We start from the raw sequence: 20,287 nt of genomic DNA, 5'->3' as shown, positions 1-20,287 counted from the left end.
ACAGTCAACATGTTAACTACTGTCTGACCTGTACACACACAGTCAACATGTTAACTACTGTCTCTGACCTGCACACAGTCAACATGTTAACTACTGTCTCTGACCTGTACACACACAGTCAACATGTTAACTACTGTCTCTGACCTGTACACACAGTCAACATGTTAACTACTGTCTGACCTGTACACACACAGTCAACATGTTAACTACTGTCTGACCTGTACACACAGTCAACATGTTAACCTACTGACTCTGACCTGCACACAGTCAACATGTTAACTACTGTCTGACCTGTACACACACAGTCAACATGTTAACTACTGTCTGACCTGTACACACACAGTCAACATGTTAACTACTGTCTGACCTGTACACACACAGTCAACATGTTAACTACTGTCTGACCTGTACACACAGTCAACATGTTAACTGTCTCTGACCTGCACACAGTCAACATGTTAACTACTGTCTGACCTGTACACACACAGTCAACATGTTAACTACTGTCTGACCTGTACACACACAGTCAACATGTTAACTACTGTCTGACCTGTACACACACAGTCAACATGTTAACTACTGTCTGACCTGTACACACAGTCAACATGTTAACTGTCTCTGACCTGCACACAGTCAACATGTTAACTACTGTCTGACCTGTACACACACAGTCAACATGTTAACTACTGTCTGACCTGTACACACACAGTCAGCATGTTAACTACTGTCTGACCTGTACACACACAGTCAACATGTTAACTACTGTCTGACCTGTACACAAACAGTCAATATGTTAACTACTGTCTGACCTGTACACACAGTCAACATGTTAACTACTGTCTGACCTGCACACACAGTCAACATGTTAACTACTATCTGACCTGTACACACACAGTCAGCATGTTAACTACTGTCACCACCTGGGTTTACTAGGCACCATACTAAAACACTACGCAACAGAGAGATACTATCGAACCTTGTCCAATAACAAATGCCTGTTTTCATGAAGACAAGCCTGATTGGAAGGCAGGGTGTGTCTCACCTGCGCAGCATGAGTTTGGGGTTCTTGCTGTGCACGTATTCCTCCATCAGCTCCAGCAGCAGGCTTCTCATGATGTCTGTGTAGTACTCTAGTTTACCATGCAGAGCCACGGTCAGTAACGAGGCAAAGTAGACCCTGGACCTGGCATTAAAGTCTGGACGGCCCTCCAAGGTCTTGATGAACTGAGAACACACAGAGAACGCAACAGAGAGATGGGGTTAGCAACTCAGTATAACTCCATAGAACATCTGTAGGTATAGAACGACGGCAATACTCAAACTGTATCTTGGCACAGGTACTTTAGACAGGCAGACAGACTAACAGACAGGCAGACAGACTAACAGACAGGCAGACAGACTAACAGACAGGCAGACAGACTAACAGACAGGCAGACAGACTAACAGACAGGCAGACAGAGCCAGACAGACAGGGAGAGAAACAGTCAGTCATCTCAGCTAGCTGAGTAAACCTACATTGATGAGGAAGGTCTTAGAGTTGAGCAGGTTAGAGAACTGGTTGAGGGCTTGAGCTACGATGACCTTCCGCCCCTCGGGGATGTCCAGCTTGCCAGTGATCATGACGTCGTTGTCCCCGTCTTTAGAGGGCAGGAAGAAGACCCGGTCTGTGTAGGTCTTATAGTCCAGGAAGGGGATCCTGGCCTCACTCAGGTCATTGGTCTGGTCCTCCATCTCAATCATCAGGTCTGGAGGAAGATACAGAACACAACAAGACTAGCTCCTAGTAGAACCCAAACGCAACAACAAGACTAGCTCCTAGTAGAACCCAAACGCAACAACAAGACTAGCTCCTAGTAGAACCCGAATGCAACAAGACTAGCTCCTAGTAGAACCCGAACGCAACAACAAGACTAGCTCCTAGTAGAACCCAAACGCAACAAGACTAGCTCCTAGTAGAACCCAAACGCAACAACAAGACTAGCTCCTAGTAGAACCTGAACGCAACAACAAGACTAGCTCCTAGTAGAACCTGAATGCAACAACAAGACTAGCTCCTAGTAGAACCCAAACGCAACAAGACTAGCTCCTAGCAGAACCCGAACGCAACAACAAGACTAGCTCCTAGTAGAACCCGAACGCAACAACAAGACTAGCTCCTAGTAGAACCTGAATGCAACAACAAGACTAGCTCCTAGTAGAACCTGAATGCAACAACAAGACTAGCTCCTAGTAGAACCCGAACGCAACAACAAGACTAGCTCCTAGTAGAACCCGAACGCAACAAGACTAGCTCCTAGTAGAACACGAACGCAACAAGACTAGCTCCTAGTAGAACCCGAACGCAACAACAAGACTAGCTCCTAGTAGAACCCAAACGCAACAAGACTAGCTCCTAAGAGAACCCGAACACAATGACAAGACTAGCTCCTAGTAGAACCTAAACGCAACAACAAGACTAGCTCCTAGTAGAACCCAAACGCAACAACAAGACTAGCTCCTAGTAGAACCCAAACGCAACAAGACTAGCTCCTAGTAGAACCCAAACGCAACAACAAGACTAGCTCCTAGTAGAACCCGAACGCAAAAACAAGACTAGCTCCTAAGAGAACCCAAACGCAACAAGACGAGCTCCTAAGAGAACCCGAACGCAACAAGACGAGCTCCTAGGAGAACCCGAACGCAACAAGACTAGCTCCTAAGAGAACCCGAACGCAACAAAACTAGCTCCTAGTAGAACCCAAACGCAACAAGATTAGCTCCTAGTAGAACCCCAACGCAACAAGACTAGCTCCTAGGAGAACCCAAACGCAACAAGACTAGCTCCTAGGAGAACCCAAATGCAACAAGACTAGCTCCTAGGAGAAACCGAACGCAACAAGACTAGCTCCTAGGAGAAACCAAACTGAACTTTAACTGACCTAAGACAGAGAATTTTTACTAGGATTAAATGTCAGGAATTGTGAAAAACTGAGTTTACATACACCTCAGCAAAATACATTTAAACTTCCAACTTCAACTGTACATATTACCTCGACTAACCGGTGGTCCAGCACATTGACTATGTACCGGTACCCCCTGTATACAGTCTCCACATCGACTCTGTACCGGAACCCCCTGTATACAGTCTCCACATCGACTCTGTACCGGTACCCCCTGTATACAGTCTCCACATCGACTCTGTACCGGTACCCCCTGTATACAGTCTCCACATCGACTCTGTACCGGAACCCCCTGTATACAGTCTCCACATCGACTCTGTACCGGTACCCCCTGTATACAGTTTCCACATCGACTCTGTACCGGAACCCCCTGTATATAGCCTCCACATTGACTCTGTACCGGAACCCCCTGTATACAGTCTCCACATCGACTCTGTACCGGTACCCCCTGTATATAGCCTCCACATTGACTCTGTACCGGTACCCCCTGTATACAGTCTCGCTATTGTTATTTTACTGCTGCTCTTTAATTATTTGGTACTTTTATTTCTTATTCTTTTTTTAAACTGCATTGTTGGTTAGGGGCTTGTAAGTAAGCATTTCACTGTAAGATCTACACCTGTTGTATTCGGCGCATGTGACTAATAACATTTGATTTGATAGTGTGTGTGTAATGTTATAGTAGTGTGTATGGTGTGTGATAGTGTGTGTGTAATGTTATAGCAGTGTGTGTGGTGTGTGATAGTGTGTGTGCAATGTTATAGCAGTGTGTATGGCGTGTAATGTTATAGCAGTGTGTGTGGTGTGTGATAGTGTGTGTGTAATGTTATAGCAGTGTGTGTGGTGTGTGATAGTGTGTGTGTGTAATGTTATAGCAGTGTGTGTGGTGTGTAATGTTATAGCAGTGTGTATGGTGTGTGATAGTGTGTGTGTAATGTTATAGCAGTGTGTGTGGTGTGTAATGTTATAGCAGTGTGTATGGTGTGTGATAGTGTGTGTGTAATGTTATAGCAGTGTGGGTTGTGCCGCGGCGGAGATCTTTGTGGGCTATACTCGGCCTCGTCTCAGGATGGTAAGTTGGTGGTTGAAGATATCCCTCTAGTGGTGTGGGGGCTGTGCTTAGGCAAAGTGGGTGGGGTTATATCCTTCCTGTTTGGCCCTGTCCGGGGGTGTCATCGGATGGGGCCACAGTGTCTCCTGACCCCTCCTGTCTCAGCCTCCAGTATTTATGCTGCAGTAGTTTATGTGTCGGGGGGCTAGGGTCAGTTTGTTATATCTGGAGTACTTCTCCTGTCCTATTCGGTGTCCTGTGTGAATTTAAGTATGCTCTCTCTAATTATCTCTGTCTTTCTCTCTCTCTCTCTCGGAGGACCTGATCCCTAGGACCATGCCTCAGCACTACCTGACATGATGACTCCTTGCTGTCCCCAGTCCACCTGACTGTGCTGCTGCTCCAGTTTCAACTGTTCTGCCTTATTATTATTGGACCATGCTGGTCATTTATGAACATTTGAACATCTTGGCCATGTTCTGTTATAATCTCCACCCGGCACAGCCAGAAGAGGACTGGCCACCCCACATAGCCTGGTTCCTCTCTAGGTTTCTTCCTAGGTTTTGGCCTTTCTAGGGAGTTTTTCCTAGCCACCGTGCTTCTACACCTGCATTGCTTGCTGTTTGGGGTTTTAGGCTGGGTTTCTGTACATCACTTTGAGATATCAGCTGATGTACGAAGGGCTATATAAATACATTTGATTTGATTTGATCTGTGGTGTGTTTTAGTGTGTGTGTAATGTTATAGCAGTGTGTATGGTGTGTAATGTTATAGCAGTGTGTATGGTGTGTGATAGTGTGTGTGATAGTGTGAACATACCTGTGAATTCCTTCTTGCAGCGGTCTCTCACGCTCTCCTCCAGATGATCCAACTGGTGTTTCACTTTCTCATACTCTCTCTCTGCCTGCTGGCTCTTCCTCCTGTCACATAGGAACAGTCCATTAGACTATAGACATTAACACATAGGAACAGTCCATTAGACTACAGACATTAACACATAGGAACAGTCCATTAGACTACAGACATTAACACATAGGAACAGTCCATTAGACTACAGACATTAACACATAGGAAACAGTCCATTAGAGTACAGACATTAACACACAGAAACTGTCCATTAGAGTACAGACATTAACACACAGGAACTGTCCATTAGACTACTAACACATAGGAACAGTCCATTAGACTACTAACACATAGGAACAGTCCATTAGACTACTAACACATAGGAACAGTCCATTAGACTACTAACACATAGGAACAGTCCATTAGACATTAACACATAGGAACAGCCCATTAGACTACTAACACATAGGAACAGTCCATTAGACATTAACACACAGGAACAGTCCATCAGACATTAACACACAGGAACAGTCCATTAGACATTAACACATAGGAACAGCCCATTAGACTACTAACACATAGGAACAGTCCATTAGACATTAACACATAGGAACAGTCCATTAGACATTAACACACAGGAACAGTCCATTAGACATTAACACATAGGAACAGTCCATTAGACTACAGACATTAACACACAGGAACAGTCCATTAGACTACAGACATTAACACATAGGAACAGTCCATTAGACTACAGACATTAACACATAGGAACAGTCCATTAAACTACAGACATTAACACATAGGACCAGTCCATTAGACTACAGACAGTAACACATAGGAACAGTCCATTAGACATTAACACATAGGAACAGTCCATTAGACATTAACACATAGGAACAGCCCATTAGACTACTAACACATAGGAACAGACCATTAGACTACAGACATTAACACATAGGAACAGACCATTAGACTACTAACACATAGGAACAGTCCATTAGACTACTAACACATAGGAACAGTCCATTAGACTACTAACACATAGGAACAGTCCATTAGACTACTAACACATAGGAACAGTCCATCAGACATTAACACATAGGAACAGTCCATTAGACTACTAACACATAGGAACAGTCCATTAGACATTAACACATAGGAACAGTCCATTAGACATTAACACATAGGAACAGCCCATTAGACTACTAACACATAGGAACAGTCCATTAGACTACTAACACATAGGAACAGTCCATTAGACTTCAGACATTAACACATAGGAACAGTCCATTAAACTACAGACATTAACACATAGGACCAGTCCATTAGACTACAGACATTAACACATAGGACCAGTCCATTAGACTACAGACATTAACACATAGGAGCAGTCCATTAGACATTAACATAGGAACAGTCCATTAGACTACAGACATTAACACATAGGAACAGTCCATTAAACTACAGACATTAACACATAGGAACAGTCCATTAGACTTCAGACATTAACACATAGGAACAGTCCATTAAACTACAGACATTAACACATAGGACCAGTCCATTAGACTACAGACATTAACACATAGGACCAGTCCATTAGACTACAGACATTAACACATAGGAGCAGTCCATTAGACATTAACACATAGGAACAGTCCATTAGACTACAGACATTAACACATAGGAACAGTCCATTAGACTACAGACATTAACACATAGGAACAGTCCATTAGACATTAACACATAGGAACAGGCCATTAGACTACAGACATTAACACATAGGAACTGTCCATTAGACATTAACACATAGGAACTGTCCATTAGACTACAGAAATTAACACATAGGAACAGTTCATTAGACTACAGACATTAACACATAGGAACAGTCCATTAGACTACAGACACTAACACATAGGAACATTCCATTAGACTACAGACATTAACACATAGGAACAGTTCATTAGACTACAGACATTAACACATAGGAACAGTCCATTAGACTACTAACACATAGGAACAGTCCATTAGACTACTAACACATAGGAACAGTCCATTAGACTACTAACACATAGGAACAGTCCATTAGACATTAACACATAGGAACAGCCCATTAGACTACTAACACATAGGAACAGTCCATTAGACATTAACACACAGGAACAGTCCATTAGACATTAACACACAGGAACAGTCCATTAGACATTAACACATAGGAACAGCCCATTAGACTACTAACACATAGGAACAGTCCATTAGACATTAACACATAGGAACAGTCCATTAGACATTAACACACAGGAACAGTCCATTAGACATTAACACATAGGAACAGTCCATTAGACTACAGACATTAACACACAGGAACAGTCCATTAGACTACAGACATTAACACATAGGAACAGTCCATTAGACTACAGACATTAACACATAGGAACAGTCCATTAAACTACAGACATTAACACATAGGACCAGTCCATTAGACATTAACACATAGGAACAGTCCATTAGACTACAGACATTAACACATAGGAACAGTCCATTAAACTACAGACATTAACACATAGGACCAGTCCATTAGACTACAGACAGTAACACATAGGAACAGTCCATTAGACATTAACACATAGGAACAGTCCATTAGACATTAACACATAGGAACAGCCCATTAGACTACTAACACATAGGAACAGACCATTAGACTACAGACATTAACACATAGGAACAGACCATTAGACTACTAACACATAGGAACAGTCCATTAGACATTAACACATAGGAACAGACCATTAGACTACTAACACATAGGAACAGTCCATTAGACTACTAACACATAGGAACAGTCCATTAGACTACTAACACATAGGAACAGTCCATTAGACTACTAACACATAGGAACAGTCCATCAGACATTAACACATAGGAACAGTCCATTAGACTACTAACACATAGGAACAGTCCATTAGACATTAACACATAGGAACAGTCCATTAGACATTAACACATAGGAACAGCCCATTAGACTACTAACACATAGGAACAGTCCATTAGACATTAACACATAGGAACAGTCCATTAGACTTCAGACATTAACACATAGGAACAGTCCATTAAACTACAGACATTAACACATAGGACCAGTCCATTAGACTACAGACATTAACACATAGGACCAGTCCATTAGACTACAGACATTAACACATAGGAGCAGTCCATTAGACATTAACACATAGGAACAGTCCATTAGACTACAGACATTAACACATAGGAACAGTCCATTAAACTACAGACATTAACACATAGGAACAGTCCATTAGACTTCAGACATTAACACATAGGAACAGTCCATTAAACTACAGACATTAACACATAGGACCAGTCCATTAGACTACAGACATTAACACATAGGACCAGTCCATTAGACTACAGACATTAACACATAGGAGCAGTCCATTAGACATTAACACATAGGAACAGTCCATTAGACTACAGACATTAACACATAGGAACAGTCCATTAGACTACAGACATTAACACATAGGAACAGTCCATTAGACATTAACACATAGGAACAGGCCATTAGACTACAGACATTAACACATAGGAACTGTCCATTAGACATTAACACATAGGAACTGTCCATTAGACTACAGAAATTAACACATAGGAACAGTTCATTAGACTACAGACATTAACACATAGGAACAGTCCATTAGACTACAGACACTAACACATAGGAACAGTCCATTAGACTACAGACATTAACACATAGGACCAGTCCATTAGACTACAGACATTAACACATAGGAACATTCCATTAGACTACAGACATTAACACATAGGAACAGTCCATTAGACTACAGACATTAACACATAGGAACTGTCCATTAGACTACAGACACTAACACATAGGAACAGTCCATTAGACTACAGACATTAACACATAGGAACAGTCCATTAGACTACAGACATTAACACATAGGAACAGTCCATTAGACTACAGACATTAACACATAGGAACAGTCCATTAGACTACTAACACATAGGAACAGTCCATTAGACTACAGACACTAACACATAGGAACAGTCCATTAGACTACAGACATTAACACATAGGAACAGTCCATTAGACATTAACACATAGGAACAGTCCATTAGACTACTAACACATAGGAACAGTCCATTAGACTACAGACACTAACACATAGGAACAGTCCATTAGAGTACAGACACTAACACATAGGAACAGTCCATTAGAGTACAGACACTAACACATAGGAACAGTCCATTAGAGTACAGACATTAACACACAGGACCAGTCCATTAGACTACAGACATTAACACACAGGAACAGTTCATTAGAGTACAGACATTAACACACAGGAACAGTTCATTAGAGTACAGACATTAACACATAGGAACAGTTCATTAGAGTACAGACATTAACACATAGGAACAGTTAATTAAAGTACAGACATTAACACATAGGAACAGTCCATTAGAGTACAGAACTGTTCCACTATGTGAATCTGTAGTTTGCACATTTGAGATTATTTAATTGGTCCTAGAGTGTAAACTCCAGACACCCATTTCACCGGGTGAACTAAAAACAATTCACCCATCAGAACTACATGAGTGGTGCTTGATGGGAAGTGTAGTTGTGTACCTGTAGCAGTAGACGGACACAGCTATGAACAGTAGCATAGGGACGATGACAGCTGGGATGATGATAGCCAAAGGAACCTCATACTTCCTCTCATAGTTCACTGAGCCCACCACCCACTCACCATTACCAAACTTGATCTGTTAGGGAGGGAGGGAGAGAAGAAAAGAAAGATAGATATAGAAAGCAAGGGAATGAGAGAGATGAGGGGGAGTGTGGGAGAGAGATGGACAGAAAGAGAGAGAGATGGACAGAAAGAGAGAGAGAGAGAGAGAGAGAGGGACAGAAATAGAGAGAGAGGGACAGAAAGAGAGAGAGAGAGAGAGAGAGAGAGAGAGAGAGAGAGAGAGAGATGGACAGAAAGAGAGAGACAGAGAGAGACAGAGAGAGAGATGGACAGAAAGAGACAGAAAGAGAGAGACAGAGAGAGAGATGGACAGAAAGAGATGGACAGAAAGAGATGGACAGAGAGAGAGATGGACAGAGAGAGAGATGGACAGAGAGAGAGATGGACAGAGAGAGAGATGGACAGAGAGAGAGATGGACAGAGAGAGAGATGGACAGAGAGAGAGATGGACAGAGAGAGAGATGGACAGAGAGAGAGACAGAAAGAGAGATGGACAGAGAGAGAGATGGACAGAGAGAGAGATGGACAGAGAGAGAGACAGAAAGAGAGAGACAGAAAGAGAGAGACAGAAAGAGAGATGGACAGAAAGAGAGAGACAGCGATGGACAGAAAGAGAGAGACAGCGATGGACAGAAAGAGAGAGAGATGGACAGAAAGAGAGAGAGATGGACAGAAAGAGAGAGATGGACGGAGAAAGAGAGAGAGAGAGATGGACAGAGAAAGAGAGAGAGAGATGGACAGAAAGAGAGAGAGATGGACAGAAAGAGAGAGAGATGGACAGAAAGAGAGAGAGAGAGAGAGAGAGAGATGGACAGAAAGAAAGTTCAAGTCAGCTAAAGGCAAATAGGAGAAAGCTAATTCGCTACAATACGTATATAATTGTGGAGAGTCAGATATACATCAAGGTGTTGATAGTGATATTTCTCTGTCAGGACTGAGTGGTCCCGGTCAGAAGACTAGGATTATTGTATGGTTGAATCAGGTGTGTTACTGCCTTGACTGAAGTGAATGCCTGCAACAGGACATTGGATTAAGTTTGGACAGCCCTGATTTAGATAGAAATGTACTGGAACACAAGCACCTATCTGAAATACATGTTGAGAGCCAGAGAGACATATCAGCTTGTCCAGTGCTAATGCCTGAAGCCTCTCTCTCTATGCCTTGGGTTTAGACAGAAGGCCAGTGTTGTCACCGTTAGGTCCAAAGGGTCGGAGCTGGTGTCTCTGCGCTGGCGTTTGGAGCGGGCTCTGGGCTGGGTGGACGGAGCTTCCAGGAACAGCTTGTCATCCTGCAGGATGGTCACCTTACAGGACGCATCTCCCACGAACGCCTGGGCTTCTTCAGCTGTCATGGCCTTGCTGAAACCACGACCCTGGGGAGAAAGAGGTGGCTGGTCGTTAACCTCTGGACTGCAGGGACATGCAATCATTTGTAAAAGCAGATATGATTATCTCAATATTGATATTAATTATATCAACATCAATGCACTATAATTGTCTTTTCTCTCCGAGGGGGACATCATAGTCACAAGGCAGAATACATGTGTTTGTTTGTTTGTTTGTTTGTTTGTTTGCCCTTTTTCTCTCCAATTTCGTGGTATTCAATTGGTAGTTACAGTCTTGTCTCATCGCTGCAACTCCCGTACGGACTCGGGAGAGGCGAAGGTCGAGAGCTGTGTGTCCTCCCGAAACACAACCCAACCAAGCCGCACTGCTTCTTGACCACTAAACCTGGAAGCCAGCCGCACCAATGTGTCGGAGGAAACACCGCACACCTGGCGACCGTGTCAGCGTGCACTGCGCCCGGCCCGCCACAGGAGTCGCTAGTGCGCGATGAGACAAGGACATCCCTGCCGGCCCAAACCCTCCCCTAACCTGGACGACGCTGGGCCAATTGTGCGCCGCCCCATTGGTCTGCCAGCTGCGACAGAGCCTGGACTCGAACCCAGAATCTCTAATGGCACAGCTAAGACCACCGTGCCACTCGGGAGGCTGAAGCAGAATAACATTTAAGCCACAATGGCCCATGGAAAATGATAAGCCAGTATTACTAGAAATAACCCAAAAAACTACTAGACAGTAACCATGACAACACAACCCCATAAGAGTAGTGTTACTGTTCTTTACCGTAACGATGATGATGGAGGTTTCAGTGATGATGTTCTTGGTCAGTTCATTGAAGAATGGGTCGGGGTGGTACTCAAAGGAATTCAGTTCCTCTATCACGTTGTCTAGCTGGAGGAAGGCCCTAAAGGACTGGGTCTCAGAGGACCTGTTCACCACTGGACTGTCAAACAGCAGCACAGTGTCGTTCTTATGTACGGCATACTGGATGAACTGGAGAGGAGGGCAGAGAGAGATAGAATAGAGAGAGAGAGAAAGATATTTCATTCCTGGCAGGACACTGTGTCTGTGTTTAGTCTCACAGAGAAGTCTGTAGTCACAGACAAAAACATACAACTCACTGTTGACATGCTAGCTACCTGCCACGGATAATATCACAGCTAGAGTACTGTACACTAGGACATGCTAGCTACCTGCCACGGATAATACCACAGCTAGAGTACTGTACACTAGGACATGCTAGCTACCTGCCATGGATAATATCACAGCTAGAGTACTGTACACTAGGACATGCTAGCTACCTGCCATGGATAATATCACAGCTAGAGTACTGTACACTAGGACATGCTAGCTACCTGCTATGGATAATACCACAGCTAGAGTACTGTGCACTAGGACATGCTAGCTACCTGCCATGGATAATACCACAGCTAGAGTACTGTACACTAGGACATGCTAGCTACCTGCCATGGATAATACCACAGCTAGAGTACTGTGCACTAGGACATGCTAGCTACCTGCCATGGATAATACCACAGCTAGAGTACTGTACACTAGGACATGCTAGCTACCTGCCACGGATAATATCACAGCTAGAGTACTGTACACTAGGACATGCTAGCTACCTGCCACGGATAATACCACAGCTAGAGTACTGTACACTAGGGCATGCTAGATACCTGCCATGGATAATACCACAGCTAGAGTACTGTACACTAGGACATGCTAGCTACCTGCCACGGATAATACCACAGCTAGAGTACTGTACACTAGGGCATGCTAGATACCTGCCATGGATAATACCACAGCTAGAGTACTGTACACTAGGGCATGCTAGATACCTGCCATGGATAATACCACAGCTAGAGAACTGTACACTAGGACATGCTAGCTACCTGCCATGGATAATACCACAGCTAGAGTACTGTACACTAGGGCATGCTAGATACCTGCCATGGATAATACCACAGCTAGAGTACTGTACACTAGGACATGCTAGCTACCTGCCACGGATAATACCACAGCTAGAGTACTGTACACTAGGGCATGCTAGATACCTGCCATGGATAATACCACAGCTAGAGTACTGTACACTAGGGCATGCTAGATACCTGCCATGGATAATACCACAGCTAGAGTACTGTACACTAGGACATGCTAGATACCTGCCATGGATAATACCACAGCTAGAGTACTGTACACTAGGACATGCTAGCTACCTGCCATGGATAATACCACAGCTAGAGTACTGTACACTAGGACATGCTAGCTACCTGCCATGGATAATATCACAGCTAGAGTACTGTACACTAGGCCATGCTAGCTACCTGCCATGGATAATATCACAGCTAGAGTACTGTACACTAGGCCATGCTAGCTACCTGCCACGGATAATACCACAGCTAGAGTACTGTACACTAGGGCATGCTAGATACCTGCCATGGATAATACCACAGCTAGAGTACTGTACACTAGGACATGCTAGATACCTGCCATGGATAATACCACAGCTAGAGTACTGTACACTAGGCCATGCTAGCTACCTGCCATGGATAATACCACAGCTAGAGTACTGTACACTAGGACATGCTAGCTACCTGCCATGGATAATACCACAGCTAGAGTACTGTACACTAGGCCATGCTAGCTACCTGCCATGGATAATATCACAGCTAGAGTACTGTACACTAGAGGGATTAGAATACACTACTGGCAGGAAACAGAGAACTTGTGGAATGGTATACTAACCTCAATGGGAGTGGACTCTAGAATGGATAACATGTCATGTATTGTATAATAGGAGTGGACTCTAGAATGGATAACATGGCATGTATTGTATAATAGGAGTGGACTCTAGAATGGATAACATGTAATGTATTGTATAATAGGAGTGGACTCCAGAATGATAACATGTAGAGTATTGTATAATAGGAGTGGACTCTAGAATGATAACATGTAGAGTATTGTATAATAGGAGTGGACTCTAGAATGGATAACATGCAGAGTATTGTATAATAGGAGTGGACTCTAGAATGGATAACATGCAGAGTATTGTATAATAGGAGTGGACTCTAGAATGATAACATGTAATGTATTGTATAATAGGAGTGGACTCCAGAATGATAACATGCAGAGTATTGTATAATAGGAGTGGACTCTAGAATGATAACATTAGGTGTATTGTAATAGTAGTGAGTAGTGTGTACTGACCTCAACGGGAGGGGACTGAGAGAAGTCATCAGCAGATGGCAGCACCTTCATGGTGGCTCTCTGGATGAGGTCAAAACCACTGCCCACACACACGATCCTCCTGCCTCCACTGAAACACCAGACAACACACACGTCAGCTCTCAATACAACACACACAATCCTCCTGCCTCCACTGAAACACCAGACAACACACACGTCAGCTCTCAATACAACACACACGATCCTCCTGCCTCCACTGATGTTCAACCTTCCTAACTTCTCCCATGTCAGCCCCCTGATGTTCAACCTTCTTAACTTCTCCCATGTCAGCCCGCTCCTCAACACACTGCACTGGCTTCCAGTCAAAGTTTGGATCCACCACAAGACCCTGGTACTTACCTACGGAGCAGCAAGAGGACCTGACCCTCCCTACCTTCAGGCTATGTTCAAACCCTACATCCCAATCAGAGTACTCTGTTCTGCCACCTCTGGTCTCTTGGCTCTCCTACCCTTATGGGAGGGCAGCTCCAGCTCAGCCCAGTCCAACCTTTTCTCTGTCCTGGCACCCCAATGGTGGAACCAGCTTCCCCCTGAAGCTAGGACAGCAGATTCCCTGTCCGTCTTCTGAAAACATATTTTGTGAACCAACACTCGCACTTGACTCTTTTCTCTCTTACTAGCTGGGACTTTGAAGATATAGACAGATGAAACATGTACTTCCAGTACTATGAATTATTTATTTTTATTTAACTAGGCAAGTCAGTTAAGAACAAATTCTCATATTCAATGACGGCCTAGGAACAGGGGGTTAACTGCCTTGTTCAGGGGCAGAACAACAGATTTTTACCTTGTCAGCTCGCGGATTCAATCTTGCAACCTCCCAGTTACCTGTCCAACGCTCTAACCACTAGGCTACCTGCCGCCCCATGTGGTTGTCCCACCTAGCCATCTCAAGATGACGGCACTAACTATGCGGCTCTGGATTAGAACGTCTGCTAAATGACTAACATGTAATCCTCCTGCCTCCACTGAAACACTAGACGACGACACCATATATCAGGGTCATGTTAGGAAGCACAAAACAGGAGAAACCTTTTGAAACGTTTTGAAAGAGGGAGACACGACCTGAATGTGTCCAATAAGAAACGGCCATTTAATTATCCACTTCAAACTGTTTTGCATTCAACTCAAGCTTGGCTTAAAGAGGGGCTTTGACTTCCACCCTCTCTGGGGCACTGTGGACTCCACTCACCATACGAAGCTGGTCTTGGGGCTGTAGTCCGTGAGTTTGGGGTTCTCAGAGTACTGGAAGTTGAAGGTGACGGGGACGTCCTTGGTGGTGCTCTTCCCATACTTCACCGAGACTCTCAGGGACTCCAATGGAACCTTTTGTCCCTTGTATACACCTGTCTCACAGGTGATCTCACTGCCAAACGACAACCTGAGGGAGAAACGGGGACAGAGAGCATCGTGGGAAAGGTCAAACTGGGGTCGTAGTGTTGAGGGGAGAGAAGGTCATCTCAAAGGAACAAGTCAAACATAATTACTGTATGGCTAATATATTTCAGAGGTCGGCCTTGAGAGAAGAAGTGAATAGGACATGACTCAGGCAACCTATCCAGACAGCAACCTGCAGGGGTTGGAAGACTCAAGTATGATCATCCTTACACTTCACAGGGCGTTCCCCCCACGGTGACAATGACATCATTCTTGTTTGCCGTATCCAGGTGTTTCCCAGAGATAGTGATGACTGTTCCCCCGGCCACAGGGCCCTTCAAGGGGGAAACTTTCTCCGGGATGGGGTCCTGGAGGGGATAAGAGATGAGACATCAGTGATAAGGTAACATACTTAGGTCCTGGACGTTTTCTTGACTGCATGACCTGACAAGAAAAAACTCCTCTCCTGACCTTCTAACATTCTATATGGTTATTTAGCAGATGTTTTCATCCAAAGTGTTTTACAGTTAACAACCCAGAGCCCACTGTCCAACAACCCAGAGCCCACTGTCCAACAACCCAGAGCCCACTGTCCAACAACCCAGAGCCCACTGTCCAACAACCCAGAGCCCACTGTCCAACAACCCAGAGCCCACTGTCCAACAACCCAGAGCCCACTGTCCAACAACCCAGAGTCCACTGTCCAACAACCCAGAGTCCACTGTCCAACAACCCAGAGCCCACTGTCCAACAACCCAGAGCCCACTGTCCAACAACCCAGAGCCCACTGTCCAACAACCCAGAGCCCACTGTCCAACAACCCAGAGTCCACTGTCCAACAACCCAGAGCCCACTGTCCAACAACCCAGAGCCCACTGTCCAACAACCCAGAGCCCACTGTCCAACAACCCAGAGCCCACTGTCCAACAACCCAGAGTCCACTGTCCAACAACCCAGAGCCCACTGTCCAACAACCCAGAGCCCACTGTCCAACAACCCAGAGCCCACTGTCCAACAACCCAGAGCCCACTGTCCAACAACCCAGAGCCCACTGTCCAACAACCCAGAGCCCACTGTCCAACAACCCAGAGCCCACTGTCCAACAACCCAGAGCCCACTGTCCAACAACCCAGAGTCCACTGTCCAACAATCCAGAGCCCACTGTCCAACAACCCAGAGCCCACTGTCCAACAACCCAGAGCCCACTGTCCAACAACCCAGAGCCCACTGTCCAACAACCCAGAGCCCACTGTCCAACAACCCAGAGCCCACTGTCCAACAACCCAGAGCCCACTGTCCAACAACCCAGAGCCCACTGTCTAACAACCCAGAGCCCACTGTCTAACAACCCAGAGCCCACTGTCTAACAACCCAGAGCCCACTGTCCAACAACCCAGAGCCCACTGTCTAACAACCCAGAGCCCACTGTCTAACAACCCAGAGCCCACTGTCTAACAACCCAGAGCCCACTGTCTAACAACCCAGAGCCCACTGTCCTACAACCCAGAGCCCACTGGGACCACCAGTTAGACCTCATGTCACGTCCCATTCCCCTTCACTGGTTTATCACCACAACACAGCTACTGAATACCACTTTATCACCACAACACAGCTACTGAACACCACAACACAGCTACTGAACACCACTTTATCACCACAACACAGCTACTGAACACCACAACACAGCTACTGAACACCACTTTATCACCACAACACAGCTACTGAACACCACAACACAGCTACTGAACACCACAACACAGCTACTGAACACCACTTTGTACTTTATCACCACAACACAGCTACTGAACACCACTTTGTACTTTATCACCACAACACAGCTACTGAACACCACTTTGTCACCACAACACAGCTACTGAACACCACTTTGTCACCACAACACAGCTACTGAACACCACAACACAGCTACTGAACACCACTTTGTACTTTATCACCACAACACAGCTACTGAACACCACAACACAGCTACTGAACACCACTGTCACCACAACACAGCAACTGAACACCACAACACAGCTACTGAACACCACTAACACCACAACACAGCTACTGAACACCACTGTCACCACAACACAGCTACTGAACACCACTGTCACCACAACACAGCTACTGAACACCACTGTCACCACAACACAGCTACTGAACACCACAACACAGCTACTGAACACCACTTTGTACTTTATCACCACAACACAGCTACTGAACACCACTGTCACCACAACACAGCTACTGAACACCACTGTCACCACAACACAGCTACTGAACACCACAACACAGCTACTGAACACCACTTTGTACTTTATCACCACAACACAGCTACTGAACACCACTGTCACCACAACACAGCTACTGAACACCACTGTCACCACAACACAGCTACTGAACACCACAACACAGCTACTGAACACCACTTTGTACTTTATCACCACAACACAGCTACTGAACACCACTTAGTACTTTATCACCACAACACAGCTACTGAACACCACTTAGTACTTTATCACCACAACACAGCTACTGAACACCACAACACAGCTACTGAACACCACTTTGTACTTTATCACCGCAACACAGCTACTGAACACCACTTTGTCACCACAACACAGCTACTGAACACCACAACCCAGAGCCCACTGTCCTACAACCCAGAGCCCACTGGGACCACCAGTTAGACCTCATGTCACGTCCCATTCCCATTCACTGGTTTATCACCACAACACAGCTACTGAATACCACTTTATCACCACAACACAGCTACTGAACACCACAACACAGCTACTGAACACCACAACACAGCTACTGAACACCACTTAGTACTTTATCACCACAACACAGCTACTGAACACCACTTTGTACTTTATCACCACAACACAGCTACTGAACACCACTTTGTACTTTATCACCACAACACAGTTACTGAACACCACTTTGTACTTTATCACCACAACACAGCTACTGAACACCACAACACAGCTACTGAACACCACTGTCACCACAACACAGCTACTGAACACCACTGTCACCACAACACAGCTACTGAACACCACAACACAGCTACTGAACACCACTTTGTACTTTATCACCACAACACAGCTACTGAACACCACTTTGTCACCACAACACAGCTACTGAACACCACAACACAGCTACTGAACACCACTTTGTACTTTATCACCACAACACAGCTACTGAACACCACAACACAGCTACTGAACACCACTGTCACCACAACACAGCTACTGAACACCACTTTGTCACCACAACACAGCTACTGAACACCACAACACAGCTACTGATCACCACTTTGTACTTTATCACCACAAGACAGCAACTGAACACCACAACACAGCTACTGAACACCACAACACAGCTACTGAACACCACACCACTTTATCATCACAACTACTGAACACCACTTTATCACCACAACACAGCTACTGAACACCACTTAGTACTGTATTTTCTCATCAAACAGTACTAAGTATTGCGAGTAGACAGCCAGATCTAGAACAGACCAACTTAAAACGACAGAGACAGAGAGACCGAGAGAGAGCAAACGAGAGCGAGAGAGCAAACGAGAGCGAGAGAGCAAACGAGAGCGAGAGAGCAAACGAGAGCGAGAGCAAAATAATGTTATGTTCCCTAGAAAATCTGAAGCTTTGATCAAATCTATAAGAAGGATAAGTAGCTCAGTACATTCTCATGGGGACATTGTTATTTTGGCAGAAACAAACAAACAAGAAAATACGAACCCCAAAATAAATTAGTGTAAATATTTACCATGAAGTGAAATAGGCTCCCATTATAGATGTGTTTTTAAGTCAATCATTATACTCGTTAAATTCCCCTGTTAAATTCTGTTTCCTTTCAACAGATGCTATTCTGAATTCTAAGAGCATCTCCTAAGAACAAAGTACATTGATGAACGTGGAGAAGCAAAACCAGCAGAGAGAGACTAACATAGTGGCTGTATGAGCAGAGCTTTAACCACACTAAGAGCCATGTACAGTATGACACATCAGATCACTCCTGCAGTGTGACTCTTACAACAGTTAGGATTCATGTTGGGGTAAAGAATGGCCCTGTAGCTGTATGACACATCAGATCACTCCTGCACAGTGTGACTCTTACAACAGTTAGGATTCATGTTGGGGTAAAGAATGGCCCTGTAGCTGTACGAAACGTACCCTGTAGGTGAAGAGGACCTCTGAACGTCCTCTCCTGCCCCCCTCCACCTCCACCTCCACTACCCCCTGGTTGATGGGACCTGGGAGGTCCACTGAAGACCGGACCGGACCGATCTCACACACAACACTGGAGAAGACACAGAACAGCTGGAGTAAGACAAAGGCCCGGTTTCTCCACCACACACACAAGCAGACATACTGTTCATCCAAATGTTGTGTGTAATGAAATATGTTATTCGCTGGACATAAAAGTGCATTAGAGGCAGGGCCGGTCCTTTCCGTTCTGGCGAGACCAAAAAATGCCACCCCCCCCTTCACAAACCGAGAATAGTCCCAGTAAGCAAAATTATGTTGAAAAGACATCTAAAATATGTATTTTCTAGACGTTTAAATCAGGTTAATTTTCGGTTGTGAATTAAAGTTGAAAAGACAGTAGGCAGTCAATAGTTTGGACACCTACTGTACTCATTCAAGGGTTTTTCTTTAT

General features: G+C 44.8%; 1 protein-coding gene across 1 annotated transcript in view; it reads right to left on the bottom strand.

The window, feature by feature from the left end:
- Positions 1–20,287, bottom strand: part of LOC110490812 (plexin-B2) — a 184,912-nt gene that overhangs the window by 13,204 nt on the left and 151,421 nt on the right. Inside the window, exons 18-27 of the mRNA XM_036945206.1 lie at positions 19,801–19,927; positions 15,827–15,963; positions 15,411–15,599; positions 14,180–14,288; positions 11,753–11,962; positions 10,819–10,998; positions 9,503–9,639; positions 4,810–4,910; positions 1,516–1,745; positions 1,043–1,224 (exon numbers count right to left, since the gene is read on the bottom strand). Of these exons, the coding sequence (XP_036801101.1) occupies positions 1,043–1,224; positions 1,516–1,745; positions 4,810–4,910; positions 9,503–9,639; positions 10,819–10,998; positions 11,753–11,962; positions 14,180–14,288; positions 15,411–15,599; positions 15,827–15,963; positions 19,801–19,927 (1,602 nt within the window). The remainder of the gene's footprint in view (positions 1–1,042; positions 1,225–1,515; positions 1,746–4,809; positions 4,911–9,502; positions 9,640–10,818; positions 10,999–11,752; positions 11,963–14,179; positions 14,289–15,410; positions 15,600–15,826; positions 15,964–19,800; positions 19,928–20,287) is intronic.

Source organism: Oncorhynchus mykiss, chromosome 15 (genome assembly GCF_013265735.2).
Source record: "Oncorhynchus mykiss isolate Arlee chromosome 15, USDA_OmykA_1.1, whole genome shotgun sequence".
NCBI classification, from domain to species: domain Eukaryota; kingdom Metazoa; phylum Chordata; class Actinopteri; order Salmoniformes; family Salmonidae; genus Oncorhynchus; species Oncorhynchus mykiss.
The sequence above is the reverse complement of the archived record's forward strand: the minus strand, read 5'-3'. Positions and strand labels throughout refer to the sequence as shown.